The sequence below is a fragment of the Puma concolor genome, chromosome D1, assembly GCF_028749965.1.
Source record: "Puma concolor isolate L17-30 chromosome D1, mPumCon1.1.hap2, whole genome shotgun sequence".
In the NCBI taxonomy this organism is placed as follows: domain Eukaryota; kingdom Metazoa; phylum Chordata; class Mammalia; order Carnivora; family Felidae; genus Puma; species Puma concolor.
Window position 1 is genome coordinate 25,509,963 of NC_141676.1, and position 17,163 is coordinate 25,527,125.

Consider the following 17,163-nt stretch of genomic DNA (forward strand, 5'->3'; position numbering starts at 1 on the left):
AAATTTATACATACTTATTGAATTAGTAACAATAATACTATTACATAGTAAAATAAATATTTTTATGAAAAATCTCTTTTCCAAAAATAAGGAAAATAGTGGGAAAGAAAGCATTGTTTTACAATTTCAAAATTTGTAAATGTCTGTCTTAAGAGAAAAAAAACTACGTTTTATATTCGCTTCTGCATTCAATTTTGGAATACACTCTTTCTGTTTAAGTAAATGAAGAAAATCTAGTCTCATGGAGATATGTAGTTGGAAAAGAGAGGAGTACTTTAATAGCCTTTTTATATAATTGTGGATATTCGTCTTTGATGCTATACCAGATCTTGACAAATGATAACGTTTTTAAAAATAGTTTCAGTGTGCAATCTGAAACTATTTCAGTGAATTTTTCATACTGTTACATTAAAATTCATTGGTCTATCTTACACACTGAATGGATCTTTCTCCTATGCATAATTTTATAACATCATAAATTGGTCATTTGGAAAATATTGGTTCACTGTTTATGTAGATCTTCCAAATGTTGACACATTTCATTATACGGTATAAAAATCACATTAGTTAGCATTACGAACTTTATCAGAAAAGCCTTTAGATATTGGGAAGCTGTCAAGCTCACGGTACTAGCTACAAGTTTTCCAAAAATGAATTTTCACTGGATCCATTACCAATTTTATCATTGGTCATGAACACTACCAGTTGTTTTTCTTGAAGGCTCACTTCATTCATTTTTGAGAACTATAGTTTGTCTGTCATTCTTTGAAGTAAAAATGTTGTTCCATGAAAGAAAGAGAAAAACTAGTTCAGCATACACTCAATCACACAAGCATTTTTCCATGAGACAACGACTGTATTTCAGAATGCAGAAGTGCTTTTTGCATACTTGCTATTTCAGCACACAAAACACTAAAAAAGGTGTAGTCAAGGATCAAGATTTAGCAAAACTAATCATTTTTACCACTTCATCAAAAACATTGTCAATGGAAACTAGCATTTATTTGAACTACAAATCCATGGCAGTGAAGATTACAATGACTACTAGTATAGTTTTGTGCCACTACCTTGACTTTCAATAAGCTACCAGAATCTTTACCCACACTGCTTTTGCTACATCAATGCAAACATCAACACATTTGCCCTTCAGACTTTGGGATTTCCCTAGGAGTTCCCAGACCACATCCCTAGGGGTCTGCTGGTCTAATGAATGTCTGTCCAACTCTCCCACCAATAACACTGGAAAAGCTGGATAAGTTACCAAAAAATCAACTACTTAAAGGCATTGGCAAGCTACCAGGGCAGCCTGGGACTTGAGGTGCCAAGATCCTAGAGAGATGGAACATACTGAGAAATGAGTCCAACAGTCCAAAATGCTTTTCAACTGATGGCATTTACTGATTTGCAAGCAGAAGCTGAGAAGCCAAAAAGCAAAGGAGAGAGAGGCTAAGATGCTGAGAAGCTTAGCAGAATTTACCAACAGAGTTACAGTGCAATGAAGATAAAATTAGAGTTTAGGGCCTCCAAACAGGAGAGGCTGTGATTTATTTGTAGGGCTATACCCTAGGAATAAGCAAGCACTGGAAGTAAAGCAGCCCCCACAAGGCCTTAAACCCAATCCTATATCATCCTATCCCTAGATTGGATTAAGGTAATCTATTACTACTCTAATTGCTAGAAAGATGTTGAAGAAAAGCTATGCTAGAAAAAGATAACATCATCCAGACCCTACATAATATTTTATATACAATATTCAGCATTCAAACAAAAATTACCAGGTATACAAAGATACCAGATCAAAAGGGAAAATGAATAAAATAAACAGACCCACAGGAGATTCCAGGTATTGGCATTATAAGACATGAACTTTAAAATAATTGATTATGTTCCCCCCAAATACATTACAAAAATGGAGAATTTCAGTACAAAACTGAAATCTATAAAAACAGATATTCCAGATCTCTTTTAAAAGCTAAAATAACTGAGGGGCACCTGGGTGGCTCTGTTGGTTAAGCCTCTGACTCTTGGTTTTGGCTCAGGTCATGATCTCATGGTTCATGAGTTTGAGCCCTGCATCAGGCTCTGCGCTGATGGTGTGGAGACTGCTTGGGATTCTCTCTCTCTCCCCCTCTCTCTGTCCCTCCCCCAAAACAAATAAACTTAAAAAAAATTTTTTTAACCTAAAATAACTGAAATATTGATGGCTTTAACAGAAGATAGACACAATTTGAAAAAGAATTAGTGACCTAGAATATAGATAGTTGAAAATATTCTAACTGAAGCAAGAAAGGAAATTAAAAAGGATGGAAAATGCAGGAAAAAAACCCATAAAAGATAGACATATGGGACACGGTGGCAAGTTCAAGGCATAAGTAATATCTGAAGAGACAAGAGCTGAGAATTTCCCAGTACTTAACAAAAATCTCTACAAACCCCAAGCAAAATACATTCAAATAAAACAATGCCAAGTCGTAGTGAAATTACTGAAAAACAAAAGAAAGAAATATAAAAGCAGCTAGATGAGGGGGAAAACATCATCTTCAAAGGAACAACAGTAAGACTGACATCTGGATTTCAACAGTTTCAACAATTAACACCAGAAAAGAATAGAATATCATCTGTAAAATAATGAAAGAAAATCATTACAACCCTAGAATTTTCAACCCAGCAAAAATAGTGGGCAATGAAATAATACAATAATAGTTGATTAATCCAAAATAGGCCAGAAATGAGAGGGGAAAAATGCATAAAACTGGCAGGACAAGTAGAAAGTAAAATAGTAAGATACTAGATTTAAAGCCAAATATATCAGTTACTACATTAAGTATAAATGAATTAAACACTCCAATTAAAATTCAAAATTATAGTATGTATGTAGATGCATACATATAAACCATACGCTGCTTTCAAGAGACACATTAACACTTGCTTTGAGAAAAAAATGCAGAATAAATAAAATGGAAGTGCAAAAGGAGGAAGATTACTGCCCATCCAAGGACAAGGTGGGGACAATGAAGGAAGACTCATTTCACTGTGTGGGGTTGGGATTTGACAGTTATAATAGGTCATATCCCTCTATCTTTAAGTATAGAAACAAAAGAGAAATACATACAGAAGTCAAAAGATGGGGATTAAAATAGGAGCTTTACAACCAATAGAGCTGAATTTGAAAATAGCGTTTGTCCTGTAGTCACAAAGTGGGCTTCTTATGTATCAAGCTTCCCTACAAGTCTAGACGTTAGGCTATTCCACCTGACAGAAAGTCCACACAGCGGACACATATCTATCCAAGTATAAGAACGGCTTCACATCCCTAGAGCCCTTCAAGTAGGACCTCAGAGAGCAGTGCCTCCAGAGGTCTAGAGATGCACAGGAGGATCTCAATTGTCAGCCTCAACTGCACAGGAGAATCACTGAGAAGCTTTAAAATGGACATGCGCCAAACCACTGAAAAGGAATCTGCAAAAGTAGGATCCAGGTATCTTTTTTTTTTTTTTTAAAGTGATTCCATTGTGTCTCTAAGGCTGAACACCACTGGATAAGATAGGCATGGGCCCCATCAAATTAGTGTGTCTATTATAAGAAAGATGGCAAAGACCCAGACAAGAAGACATACATCTTCCAAAGAGCATGAACCCAAAAGAAGAAACAAAGGGACTGAACCATATATACACAGTTTGTTTTCCCAATCTCTCTAAGTAGATACAGCCTTACATTTCCCTTGGAGAGAAAAAGGTAGAGGATGTTGAAAGGGCAGAAATGTCTTCCCAATTCTGTTCTCTTCTCAGGAATGGAGTGGAAGTTTCTTCATACAATCATGAGGATCGGGTGGCAGATTTGCCCCTGTGGCTGATGTGGCTTTCAAGCTGGGCCTTCATAGGTAGGTAAGTTTGCACATATAAAAATTGGAAGAACAGGAAAAATCAAAAACAAAACTGGAGGAACAGGGATAGAGAGACATTTTGAAGCAAGGATTTTTCTCTCTCAGTGTTCTTAGTAGTCTTCTAAGCAATAAAAGAATGATTATTAACAGTCCTAAGTATAAAAGAAACAAAATGCCTAAGCTATAAGTTGGCTGAAATATGTCTTTCTGAGCTCAGGACCTTTACACATGCTGTTCCTTATGCTGTTCCTATACTCTTCCACCCTCCCCTCATCCTGACCCCCACCCCTCTCATCTAGTTACAGGTACAAATCCTTTAGATCTCAGGCTCTGGGAGAGCTTTCTCTGATCCCACAGACAAATTCAAGTTACCCCACCATATGTTCCCATGAGATCTAAAACAACTTATAATCCTACATTTGTGATTATCTGGTTAACATCTGGTTAATGAATTACATGAGGACAGACCTGGATCTGCTTATTCTTCATTATATTCCAGGCTCCAGTCATAGTTGTTATATGTCTGTGGAATGAGTCCCAGGCCATTCACAGACTGCACAAGCTGCTTGAAGTTGCAGAGAAGGAAAGAATTTTTTTAATGTTTATTTACTTTTAAAGAGAGAGAGAGAGAGCATGAGCAGGGAGGGGCAGAGCGAGGGAGAGAATCCCAACCAGGCTCCGCACTGACAGCACAGAGCCCAAGGCAGGGCTGGATCCCATGAACCGTGAGATCATGACCTGAGCCGAAATCAAGAGTTGTACGAAATCAAGAGTTAACTGACTGAGACACACACGCACCTCAAGGAAAGAATTTTTGAAACAAGAGGTGACTAGTGCCTTCCTTAGAATTGGGAGTACCAGAGAGCTTGAAAATGAAAATCAGGTAAGGCTGCCAATGCTTGAGCAAGAATCACCTGCCCTTTTTCACCCAACATAACCACAGCATAAGCACACCCACCGGTCAAGAGACCTGTGTAAGATGGCATCATGCTGAGAATAAAACCTCGAAAGACTCTCTTCAGTCAACTTGCACTCAGCCAGAACACAGGCTGGACCAAATGAGGGGAAAAAATAAAGAAAGAAGACCAAAAGATTCTTCCTGCTTTAAGGCTTCAGCACAATAACTAATACCTGTGCCAAATAACGATTTTTCTGGATAAGAGTCGGGTATGACAGTAACCATCAGGCTAACCACCTATCTCAAATTCAAAGGAGGCAAAAGGGGTTAATTTGATGTCAAAGACACACTGGGCACCAAACTTGGTGGCCAATGTGTCCCTCAGACGACAGCTTGAGACCGCTGCGCCGAGTTGGCTCCTCAGAAACACCGTCTCCTCCCAAGCTGCCAAAATGATAAGCCAAATCCCGGGAAAGAATCATGCTCCTGAATCTTGGAGAATATTTATGAAAGCAAATAAGGTGAGCAAATAAAATCAATGGTAGAAAAACAATACGCAACTCTTCCTTGTTGCCCTGGGCAAATCTGTTGCTTAAACAATAACAACAGAATCTAATCAGTAAACCTCTCAGCTGCCAAGATTATACAAGCAACTTGCCTATTGCAAATGTCACATTTCCCATCTGATATAAATATCTGCCTTCTGCTCACATTCCTGAAGTGTAATACAAATTAGGCCCAAACGAAAATTCACCTTGGCACAAACTAACTTTTTTTTTTTTCCTTTCAAATGACCCAGATTGTGCATTATGAAAATTGTGAAGTCCTGGTGGTCTTTTCAGAAATTGGAATCGATCACCGAAGCCTGGGTTGCTGTTCTGTCTGGCCTTTGCACATTGCTTTCCACATGGGACGGGGGGACTAGCTCCTTCAAGTCCACTGAGACCTGGTTTAGCCTCAGCAACCTTTTATACACAAATGAAATACTGCCTGTTATCTGATTTCTGGAAAAATCTGCTATAGCAGGGAGATGTTTATATGCTATTTTCTTTAAAGAAATAGCTCTGGTAATAAAAAAAAAAAAACACACAACTTGAAAAAATGTTTAAAGAAAACAATGTAAAAATAATGGGAAAGGTAAAAAGGCTAATCTGAAAGACTGCTATCACCAAAATCAGATGTGTGGACTAAGTGGGTTTATGCCAGTATACACACATTCTTGTTAATGGCAGGAAGCAAGACATCTGAGGCATGGAAAAAATGCCCAACCTGTCTACTTTTGTGCCTTCCTAGAATATTAAGTTTATATTGCAAATGTAGTACATGCGAACTAGAACCACTTGTCCCCAAGTGTCATCCACAGACAACTGAATCAGAATCCCCTGGGATAGTGATTAAAAATGTAGAGCACTAGCTGTCACCAAAGACCTTCTGAATTAGACTCTGTCTTGGGAATAGGACCCAGGAATCTGCGTTTTTAACATCTCTTCTTCCCCCAGTGTGTTTTCTCTACAAACTTGGCTTCCTGATAAGTCCTTAGTTACCCCTTCTGATCCAATCGGACCCCTTAAGCTGCTTATATAGAGACATTCAGAGCTGCCTGGGGTATTAAAGTTAAAAGAACCTCTCTCTGGAGCATGATTCCTTTAGATCTCTGATCTCACTTGAACCAAGTAAGTAAGGAAAAAAATCTGTAAAGTCTACTGGTTAACAGAGTGCATGAGAAACACTCCCTTCCGTGGAGTAGTGTGATGTTTCAGAGCAGAATAAAAATGTTCATTATTCCCAATTACCAAAGCCTCTCAATTTTGGGCAACCAGAGAAGCCAGAGCAGGGACTTTCATACAACCAGTTTACACAGAGTCACCATCCCCGGAACTAACAACACCCACACTGTAATGTGTAGGTGATTATAAATTAATCACCCTCCCCAACAATAATCACTGTCATCCATGTTTATAATTACCTAAAGACTGTAAACAACAATTCAACACCAGTAACCAAACCCCCAGAGAAACTGCCCCTTCCCTAACATTCAACATTAACTTTAAGATATTCTTGCATATTAAATTAGGAACAGGAATTTCCAAACCAAACGACTCCAATTTTGAATGTATTTCGAAGGTTTTTTGAGCAACAAAGGACACCTATGTTTACACAGTAATGTTAAGCAGGAAAGGAAAAAGGCCTCATCTACATAAACATCAATTGACTAGCATTAAGCCTCTCCCAGCCCAGCCCAAATGGGAAAACGCCCTGAAAGAAACATTTACAATATATCTTTAGTCGTAAATGTTTGGCTTATATATTTAATAAATACTTATAAAAGTGAAGATTTTGATTTTATGTTTTTATTTTACGATGAATTCCGCTATTTTTAGGATTTCTATGATCAATTGATACTTTAGGTATCACTCAAAAATAATTCAATTTACACGGTACTTCTAAGAAATAAGGGTTTGACTCAAATGGCTTAAAATTATCTGAAACTCAACCATATGGGGTGGGGGCAGGGAGGGGCGTCTTTATTTCATTTTACCAAAGAGTTTACAACCTTCAACAGGCTTTGAACTTTCAGCTGAAATCTTTGTTATTGAAAAAGAAATTGCAGGACTGTAGTTTTCCCTACGTCAGGGTAAGTGCAGGTAGGGATTGCCAAAAAAAAAAAAAAAAAAAAAAAGAAAAACCTGTCTAAAGTCTTATTTGTAGTTTCTGGAAAGAGGTCAAGCAGTAGAGAGAGGAAACAGAAAGCATACCCTTGCTCATTTGGGGCTGAGTCTCTTCATCTATGTCCAAATCTTCTAAATCTAGGAAATTGTCCACCTAAAAAGGGATTAACATCATTGTTATGTATATGAGACCTACTGAAAAAATACAATTAAGAATCAATGAACCCCCTTCCACAGCATTCAAAGTAAGCAACTGAATCCACTTTTCTCATTAACTTCTGAGTCTCAACTAACTGTCTTTGTGTTCACTGTGCTTTCCCAAAGACATATGAAAGAAGCAGTAAATTTGGAAGTTAGCCTGGGTTTTATAGGCACGATAGTAAGATCTCTATACTGAAAGGGAAAGGATGGTCTGAGGAGTTTTTGAAAAGGGACTTTGTTCCCAGATTCCCTCCCAGGATATATACTACTACCAAGACAGTCCAAAACAGTGACTCTGGTTTTTTGTTTTTGTTTTATTGCTTTTGCTTCTCAACCAAATGATGGTGTTGGGTCTGGCTATTACCATAATGGGCTTTTCACTCTAGAGTCAGAAGAAACTAAAGAAAGCAGAAGAGAAATGTTCATTGGAAATAAAATCATCCTGCCCCAGGTAAATCACAAGAGAGGTGAGCAGGGCCAAAAATCAAGTGTTCTCTCTTTCGAACAAATAAAACTGAAAATTACTTCAAAGGTAAAAAGCAGAGCAAATGACCTTTACAGACACAATAGCAGCATTTCAATGAAAGACTAGTCCTCGTGGAATCCTGCTCTCCACAGCAAGCTGACAATGAGACATTTTAGATTAACAAAACGGTAACATTTCAGACACGAACTAATTCATCTCAGGTGAATACCAGAGTGTAAATAAGAAAATGATTTCACCACCAGCATAAAGGAGACCTAGTAGAGTAAAGGCATAATGTCGAAATGCTCGTGACCTAAAACATGCTCATAACGAAATATCATAAAGTTAGAAATTCAGATCTCGTAAATGGAATTCAAAACACAGCCTGGGTTTTTCTTCCCCCAGCTCTACTTCCCAGACCCTGGCTCTGGCATATGAATTAAAAATGGAAGCTTCCATTGCTTGTAAGTACATAACTGTAGTTATTTCCTGGCATCCAAGTGACAGCAAGAATTTATCTTCACCATGATGGTTTCAGTACTAAAACTGTTAGACTGCCATTTCTCTTAATAATGGTGTATGTTCAGGGTGACTAGAGTCATGTTTCTCTACTGAAGCACCCCTTCCATTTGCTAAGCTTCCAGGGGAAAAGATCTGGAACCCCACCAACCAAGCATACTTCAAAGATATTTAAACACCAGTAAAATGTGCTGAATGATCCAATTTTGTATGAGAGATAGCAAATGAGTCCTGTGGGGTTTTTTTGTTTTGTTTTGTTTTGACTTTTTCTTTTTCTTTGTAGTTTTTTGTTTTTTGTTTTTTTTTGTTTTGTTTTTTTTTGTTTTTTTTTTTAACCACGGAAGAAAATTGAATCAAGCCTTACCTTCACCTTTCCTGCCCGATTCAGATCACCTTGAAAGGTACTGCCAACTTTTTGGCCTTCATCTATCACTATCTGAAAAAAACAGTGAGGACACATTGATGGGAAAATGAAACAACCAAAAATAAAGGAGCTGACATTGTAGCCCCTCGGGCAATAAAACTCCCCTTCCAGTTTTTGTTAATTAGCTATGCATGATGGACCAGATCCACTAAGTCATAGTAGTGGTCAGGGAATAGTTTTCAGGAGGTCTGACTTCTACTTCTGCTTCTACACTTATCCACAGTATAACCTAGAGTAAATTACTTAACCTCAGTTTTCTCATGTGTAAAGTAGGAACACTCCCCACCTCATTACCCCACCTCCCATTCCATCCCATTGAACCTCTGAAGGACAAACCAGAGAATGCTAGTACAACATTTTCAAGTTATTAGGAAACAATATCATTGGACAATTCTTTGCCTCTCACGTGCTGGTTAAAGACTCGATAGAAAATACACCAATTGCCAGTGATTGCCAGTAGAAAGTGAATCCTTTACAGGGGAAAAAAATGGTTAGGTCCCATAATCATCTCATTGGAAGCAAGTTCTGGAATTAAAGAATTGTAGGACTCTGCTATGTATAAACACTTTAATAACACAGAGACCTTTGTTCCCTTGTATGAAACCACAATCTCATGTACACTTTTGTCCACAATACCACAAGGAAGACATGATGAACTAGAAAGTAGAAACTCAAATGGTGTAAAAAGTACACTAGCTTCCACTAGGATTCCTTGATAGTTAAGAACCATAGCCAAGGAGAATATGAATATAGTCTATTAAGTCTTTAAAATTGGGAAGAGAGCATCCAATATTTATTGACCAAATCTTGGAAAAACCAGGATAATAGATTTCACTTTAAGAGATGAACCCAAGGGCACCTGGGTGGCTCAGTTGGTTAAGCGTCCAACTTCAGCTCAAGTCATGATCTCGTGGTTTGTGAGTTCAAGCCCCACTTCAGGATCTATGCTGACAGCTCAGAGCCTGGAGCCTGCTTTGGATTCTGTGTCTCCCTCTCTCTCTCTGCCCGCCCCTGCTTGCCATCTGTCTGTCTGTCTCTCTCTCTCAAAACTAGACATTAAAAAAAAAAAAATCAATAAAAAAAGATGAATCCAGAGCAGGTAAAAGAAATTCCTATTTTACACAGATAATTATAAAAAGGAACTCTTTTTTTTTTCCAAGTAGAGGACAAGCTAAAATATGTAAACAATGATAAGAATTTTTAGATGGCAGTTCCTTAAGGGAACTTAAAAATTGGGGGATAACTATGTTACCGTCATAAACTTTGGCTGCTGAAATCATGAAATGTAATGATTTTCAATGAAGCATCCCAATGCCATGCCTAGAATTAAGAGTCTGAGTTGCTGATCCAGTACTGCCCAATGTTTCTTATGTTCTTACACTCTCTTTCTCTCTTCTTCTAATTCATAAAAAATGTTTTTTTTCCTGTTTCTATAAATGTGGAGTATTACCTGTTCCTCTTCTGAAGGAAATACGTTTTCTGAAGAATCATTTCCAAATGCTCCTCTTTTGGTCACGTTATCCTCTGAAATGATATTATAAAACATCCACCACATGGAGTCTAGTTAATTTCACATTTATTGAGAATCTTTCTTCCAAACAACAACCAAAAAAAAAAATGTTTTTCAAAGAAATCTACCAGCTGAATGCTTGAGGGATTGAGCACTCTTAACTTTACAAAATTATTTCTGGGGTGCCTGGGTGGCTCAGTTGGTTGAGCACCTGACTCTTGATTTCAGCTCCAGTCATGGTCTCACAGTCATGGGATCGAGCCCCACATTGAGCTCCATGCTGAACATGGAGCCTGCTTGGGATTCTGTCTCTCTCCCTCTCTCTCTGCCTCTCCCCCACTCAAAAAGAAATAAATAAACTTTTATTTAAAAAAAAAAACTTATAAAATTATTTCTAAAAATGCATAGAAAGATAACACTATTTCATTCACTTTTCAATAAATACTTATTAAGTGCTTACTATATATCCAACACTGTTCTCAGCCACCATTACAAGGTCAATAAAGTACAGTATTTGCAAAACTCTTAGATATTATATTTCTCTCTTTTTTTTTTTTTTCTAAAATTGAGGTTAGGTTTTCCTTATGTGGAAACAATGTATGGATGATTTTGGAAAATTTGCAAGAGAAAAAAATTAAAATTAGAAAATCACTCCTAATCTTACAAAACAGAAAAGCTGTAACAAAATTTTTTCCCAATGGCTATTTTTCTCATATTTTATTTGTGCGTCCACGTATGTAATTCTAAAGAGCAATGTTTGACCATTCTTGACTATTTATAATTATAGTATCTTTGTGCTAAATCTGTTCACATTTGTGATTATCTTCTTAGGATAAGGAAAGGGTCTAAGAGTAATCCTAAATTAAGAGACTGAAAAGATTATGATAACATGATGCCATTAACAGAAATGTGGGGGATAAATTTGGATGAGAGGTAATGAATTAAGCTTTGATCATGCTCATTTGAGGTGCCAGTATAAATAGTGAGGGAAACATCCCAGAGGCAGCATAGGCATAGGCTGTATCATAGCTAGAGGTAAATATCTGGTCAAAATTACACTGGGATAGGGGTTTAAGCCATAAAATTATTTTCAATATTAGAACTAATAATGAGGGTTAACATGGATTGAGTGTCAAATCCTCTTGTACAAGGGCCTCATACATCTCATTTAAGGCACACAGAAACCCTAGAGGTAGGTACTATCTGTTATCCCCATTTTATAGACAAGGAAACCAAGACCTACTAGAGAGATCAAGTAACCCGTTCAAAGTCACACAGCTGGCAAATCACAGAGTGGGGATTTGAACCCAGGCCTTTTGACTCAGAGTCCACACTCCCAATCACAGTGCTATGCCACTTAGAGTGATATAGCAAATGAAGGGAAAGGGTGTTTAGAGTACAGAAGAATGAAACAGAAAAAAAAAAAAAAAAATCCCAGAAAGGAGAAAAGAAAAGTTTACAACAGCACAAGAAGAACCAATGGTAGTCGTAGAGCCAGGAGAACTTTGATCTGTGTGCTTCCTAGGCGTGTATCTAACCAAAGCGGTAGGAGACAGCCTAACCCAGCAGAGTGGCCATGTTTGTTTCTCTGGAGCTGTGACTTGCATGGCATCAAAAGCAGTGAGATTCATGGGGCGCCTGGGTGGCGCAGTCGGTTAGGCGTTCGACTTCAGCGAGGTCACGATCTCGCGGGCCGTGAGTTCGAGCCCCGCGTCGGGCTCTGGGCCGATGGCTCAGAGCCTGGAGCCTGTTTCCGATTCTGTGTCTCCCTCTCTCTCTGCCCCTCCCCCGTTCATGCTCTGTCTCTCTCTGTCCCAAAAATAAATTTAAAAAAACGTTGAAAAAAAAAATTAATTAAAAAAAAAAGCAGTGAGATTCTTGTTGTTTACAGCCTAGCGCAAGTTCAGTCAGAGTCATTTGTTGGCTTCCGTCTACCCCATCATTGGCAGAATTAAGACTTGCAGGGGTATCTACAGGACATTAACGCTGGAATACTGTTGGGGCACAGAGGTAAGGTAACCTAGTCTGTAATACGTTATTAACACTCAATAAACAAGAGAGGGAAAATGCAAATACTGAATGCATCATTTTTTCCTTAAAAAGTCTGTATTAATAAATAACACAAGCTGAGGTCAGTTCTCTCTCCTTACTCCTACACCAGCATCCATGACTCCTAAGTAGCTTCCACTGGGAAGGCAGAAATTCTGATGGGAAGCACCAGCCTTGGCAGCTGGCATGGAGGGGTGGGGGTCAGGGGGTGGAGTGCTGAGTGAGTAAGGTAATGGGAATGTTGCCAATAATACTGCTGGAGTAAGCAACCAGCACTAGAAAAGATCAGATAGGTGAGGAAGTGATGGTCTTAGGGCTTACCTCCCCAATTTCTTCCCCTTTTACAACCAGAGCTGTCCTAAATCGGTCCTGGGGGAAAGATAAGCAAAGGTAGCAGGGTAGAGCAAGATCTGAACAGAAATGCCTGGAGACAGGAGGATTCACCTGAGGAACGGAAGGGCTCCTCAAACTTCATCAAAGTTAGAGACAAGAAGACTTCCTGTGGCTACTGGTCATTCCTAAGCGCACTGTTTTTGTTTTTATTTTTTTAATGTTTACTTATTTTTGAGAGAGAGAGAGACAGAGAGACAGAGTGCAAGCGGGGAAGGGGCAGAGAGAGAGGGAGACACAGACTCTGAAGCAGGATCCAGGCTCTGAGCTGTCAGCACAGAGCCCGACATGGGGCTCAAACCCACGAACTATGAGATGATGAGCTGAGCCGAAGTCGGACGCCTAACCAGCTAAGCCACCCAGGCACCCCCTTCAGTGACCTGTCCTAATAGGAGGTGGAATAGTTTCTCTTCTCCCTGCTTTTCCTTTAAATCCAGCACAACCTAAAGCTAGTATTTACTAAGAACATACTACGTCCCAGCACACTGTTGTAATAGTCTATTGACTTAAATACCTGAGAAGCAGTGATGTCTGAGAAGAACAGATGCTCTGTAAGGACAAGTTCTGATTGTTCCCATAATCACTCAATGCACTCCTCTGCCATTTCCAATGAAACGCTCAGGTTATTTGACAGATAACCAAATGAGACTCCTTCAAAATAATGAGCAATACATAACAAAGTCCCATCGTCTGATGCTGATGTTGAGCTATTGCAGGGATCTCAGATCTAACAAAACATCTTCTTCATTCTTTTAAAACTTCCTTTTGTAAACATAAAGCTTTCACTAAAAACAATACCAGAAGAGGAATGCCTGGTGGCTCAGTCATTTAAACATCATCTCTTAATCTCATGGTTTGTCGGTTCGAGCCCTGCGTTGGGCTCTGTGCTGACAGCACCAAGCCTGCTTGGAATTCTCTATCTTCCTCTCTCTCTGTGCCCCCCTCCTTTTAAAATAAATAAATAAACTTAAGAATAGAAAAGAAAAGAAAAGAAAAGAGAAAAGGGAAAAGAAAAAGAAAGAAAAAATACCAGAAGATTCAGAAAAGAACTTGTTCTCTCTCTGACGGAACCCACAGTTTTAAGCCTCCTTCCTGAACCTTGAAAGTAGTTTCATAAGAATGTATATTCTATCACTCCAAAGACCCAGAATGCTTCTTATGAAAGCTTTTATCATTTTTTGAAAAAAACAGCAAATAATATATCTCTTGGCAGAGTAAGATAGGAAAAAAAGTTCTTTTTCGATATGATAATGTCAAAATGGCAGATGTTGGCACAGCCCGGAATCCAAAGTGGCCTAAAGCCTGATCAGAGAGCCAGCTGCTGCTTCCTAGAGTTATCCTGGTGGCAATCCAAACGTGCCACCCAAGCGCCCGTCTCATCTGCTTCTGTGCTCCATCGGGGTCCTTTTACCCCTTTCATCTCATCCGTAATGTTTCTTGCTTTGAAATAAGTATCAGATATAATACACTTTAGAAATCTAGCAGCAATATTTCAGAATGCAAGTAGGTTATTGAGACCTGAAAGACAGTTTCTTGCGGTGTTTCTGGGTCAAAACTTCAATATGGATGAAACAAAGGGTTTTTTCGTTTGTTTGTCTGTTTGTTTGTTTTTTCCTAAAGGTTTTTTAAGGTTTCATTATTCTGAAGCAATGGAATTTCAATTTTCTTTTGGTACCAAACAGATAAGCTTCTAACAGATGTCCTTTACAAGACCACCAACTATACCTACCATGTCTAATTTCAGGCCAAGGAAAAAGATTTCACTCTTTGAAAAGGTGGAAACCACAGATGCCTTGATAAGTTAAACATTAACCACATATTGGTTGTGTATCTTCCAGATGAAAGTGATCGCTTTCAGAGAACTCAATTTTGTAAAAAAGCTTTTTAAAAATTCAAATTCTGCCCATACAAAAGCCAGACTAGACTAGACCCCATGTGCTGAGAACAGCATCACCACGCTCGTGGGAGAGTTTTCACAGATCAACACAACCGACATCAGAATTCATGACCCATTGATTCCTGACGGCAACCTCGAGAGTCTGTCCTTCTGCCCCACGATCAACGGCAATATAAATCAAGAGCGTGTGCTCAGTCACGAAGAGATATTGGCTATGTTGCTGGAAGGAAAGAAAAATACATGGGGGGAAATTCTGTGCAACACTGGGCAGTTGCAAAAAGCCTTCTGCAAAAAGAATAGGGGATAAGCAATCATGCTTATAACAAGGTTGGGTACTTTGAAAGTCAGGGGGTGATTTTCACTTTATATTCCTAGCCTAGAGCAATGTTTCTCTGGACAATAATATTTGCTCTTGATTTGTCCAGCCAAACTACTTCACTCCACTGCTTCTTGATCACATGCTCCTGCGTATCCGGCCTCCCCTGGAGCGATAGTCGTTAGGATTAAATAAGCAATTTAAAAACCAATCAATCATAAATCAGAATAAATCCAAAGAAGCTAAATTCAGCAGACAAAGGTTTTGTCTAAATTCCCTTTGCAGTGCTCTGAATTCCAACTGCTTTATGTTCTTCATTTGAAAGGGCACAGGGAGGAGAGGATTACCTCAGCCAGGCCAGTCAGGAATAATTGTGCTTTCCCTGAGGCTGGATGATAATTGACTCATTATTCACAGTCAGCTCTCAAGCTGCCAAGACACAAATGTACAACCCTGGCCTGGAAAAACATGTGTCAAAAGACCAAGATGCGGGACACAACAGGAATAAGTTGAAATTTTTGAAATGTCCAGCATTAGGTACTAACAGAGAGAAAACTGTGAAGGGAGTGTAAAGTAGCCGAAAGGTGATTTACAGGAAGAAAATCCGAGTGGCCGCTGAGCCGTGCAATCCATTCGATCTGAAAGTTATATTGTGGGCATCGGCTATATGCAAGGTGACAAAAATGGGCAAGACCCCGTCCCCACGCTTACAGAGTCTCCAGAGAAGTTAAGCTGGATATGTCAACGACCAAAACAGAACACAACTACGGCGGACGATGTAAGGGAGTACAAAGTAAGAGAATGGCGAAATCACAACAGGTTTGGAAGAATCACAAAAGGCTTCACATAGGCGTGGAGCATCTGAGCTGGGCTTTGGAAGACTACAGCTACAATTTCAACAGCGGAGCACTGCTGAGGTTATCCCACAAAAAGGGAAAACTGCATGAGCAGAGCTCCCAAGGTGGGAAAACAGGGGGCCTGAGGAAGAATCACAGAGTATTCCAGGAAGGTGGGAGCACACCTTCAGTGACAGGTGGAAGGGGTGATACTCAGAGGGCCAAACAAAAACTCTGTAGTTTAACCTAGGCCCTTGGGGGTCACAATTAGAGCTGTGCTCTAAGGAGATGATGGAGAGAATGGAGCAGAGGAGATCAGACACTGGAGCGAAAAGTAGAAAGTACAGGAAGTAATCCAGGTAAGAGCTAAAGGGACCCTCGGCAAAGGATTTAAGAAAGGAAAAAAAGAGCTCACAAAGGGAGTTCTTTTGTTTTATTTTATTTATTTATTTTTTTTTGTCTTCAAAACAGAAATGAAGACACTATCTCCAGGTGGTTATATTTCCTCCCTCTAGATATCTCCAAATATTCACCTTATCTCTCCACTGCAACCTGTACTATTCTTTTAATTTAATTTGGTACACCCTAAGTAACTTCTTTTTTCTTAACAAGCTCTGTGATGATGGAAGTAGATAATACGGCATGCTTGCAACCTGTGAAATGGATTACACTTTGGTGCAAAGAGGCTACACATATCATCCCATAAGATAAGCTCACCTTCCCAACTGATTTAGCCAAGGCCACGGAAGGCAGGTGGCCTGCCTTAGTAGCAGATGCCTCACGCGTGAGCACAGCCTCCCTTAGCTCCCAGAGTCCATAACAGGGTGACAGTTGCTGCTGACATTGCCTACACAAGGCAGGATCTTGCTGCATCCAAAAGTTCCTTTCTTTTTGCATCACAAGTTTACCTACTTAGAACTTTCAAGTCGGTGCACAAACAACTCATTTTCTTAATCGGAAATATTTACAGACAAATGGGATGCTCCTCTTCTCGAGCCAAATCCAGAGTCACAAGGTCATATAGTCATCCAGTGAAGAACTCACAGTAAGGATCTAAGTACCCATGAATAGTAGCTCCACCTGTCCATGGCTTTATTGAGGTATA

General features: G+C 39.2%; 2 protein-coding genes across 6 annotated transcripts in view; both read right to left on the reverse strand.

The window, feature by feature from the left end:
* The window catches only part of RAG1 (recombination activating 1), a 1,204,476-nt gene that overhangs the window by 1,128,392 nt on the left and 58,921 nt on the right, over positions 1-17,163 (reverse strand). The gene's annotated exons all lie outside the window — the stretch shown is intronic.
* IFTAP (intraflagellar transport associated protein) overlaps positions 1-17,163 on the reverse strand; it is a 66,697-nt gene that overhangs the window by 12,467 nt on the left and 37,067 nt on the right. For all 4 annotated transcript variants that reach the window (XM_086677662.1, XM_025929039.2, XM_086677660.1 and 1 more), the window contains exons 3-5: positions 10,511-10,584; positions 9,001-9,072; positions 7,538-7,604 (exon numbers count right to left, since the gene is read on the reverse strand). In XM_086677662.1, the coding sequence (XP_086533788.1) occupies positions 7,538-7,604; positions 9,001-9,072; positions 10,511-10,584 (213 nt within the window). The remainder of the gene's footprint in view (positions 1-7,537; positions 7,605-9,000; positions 9,073-10,510; positions 10,585-17,163) is intronic.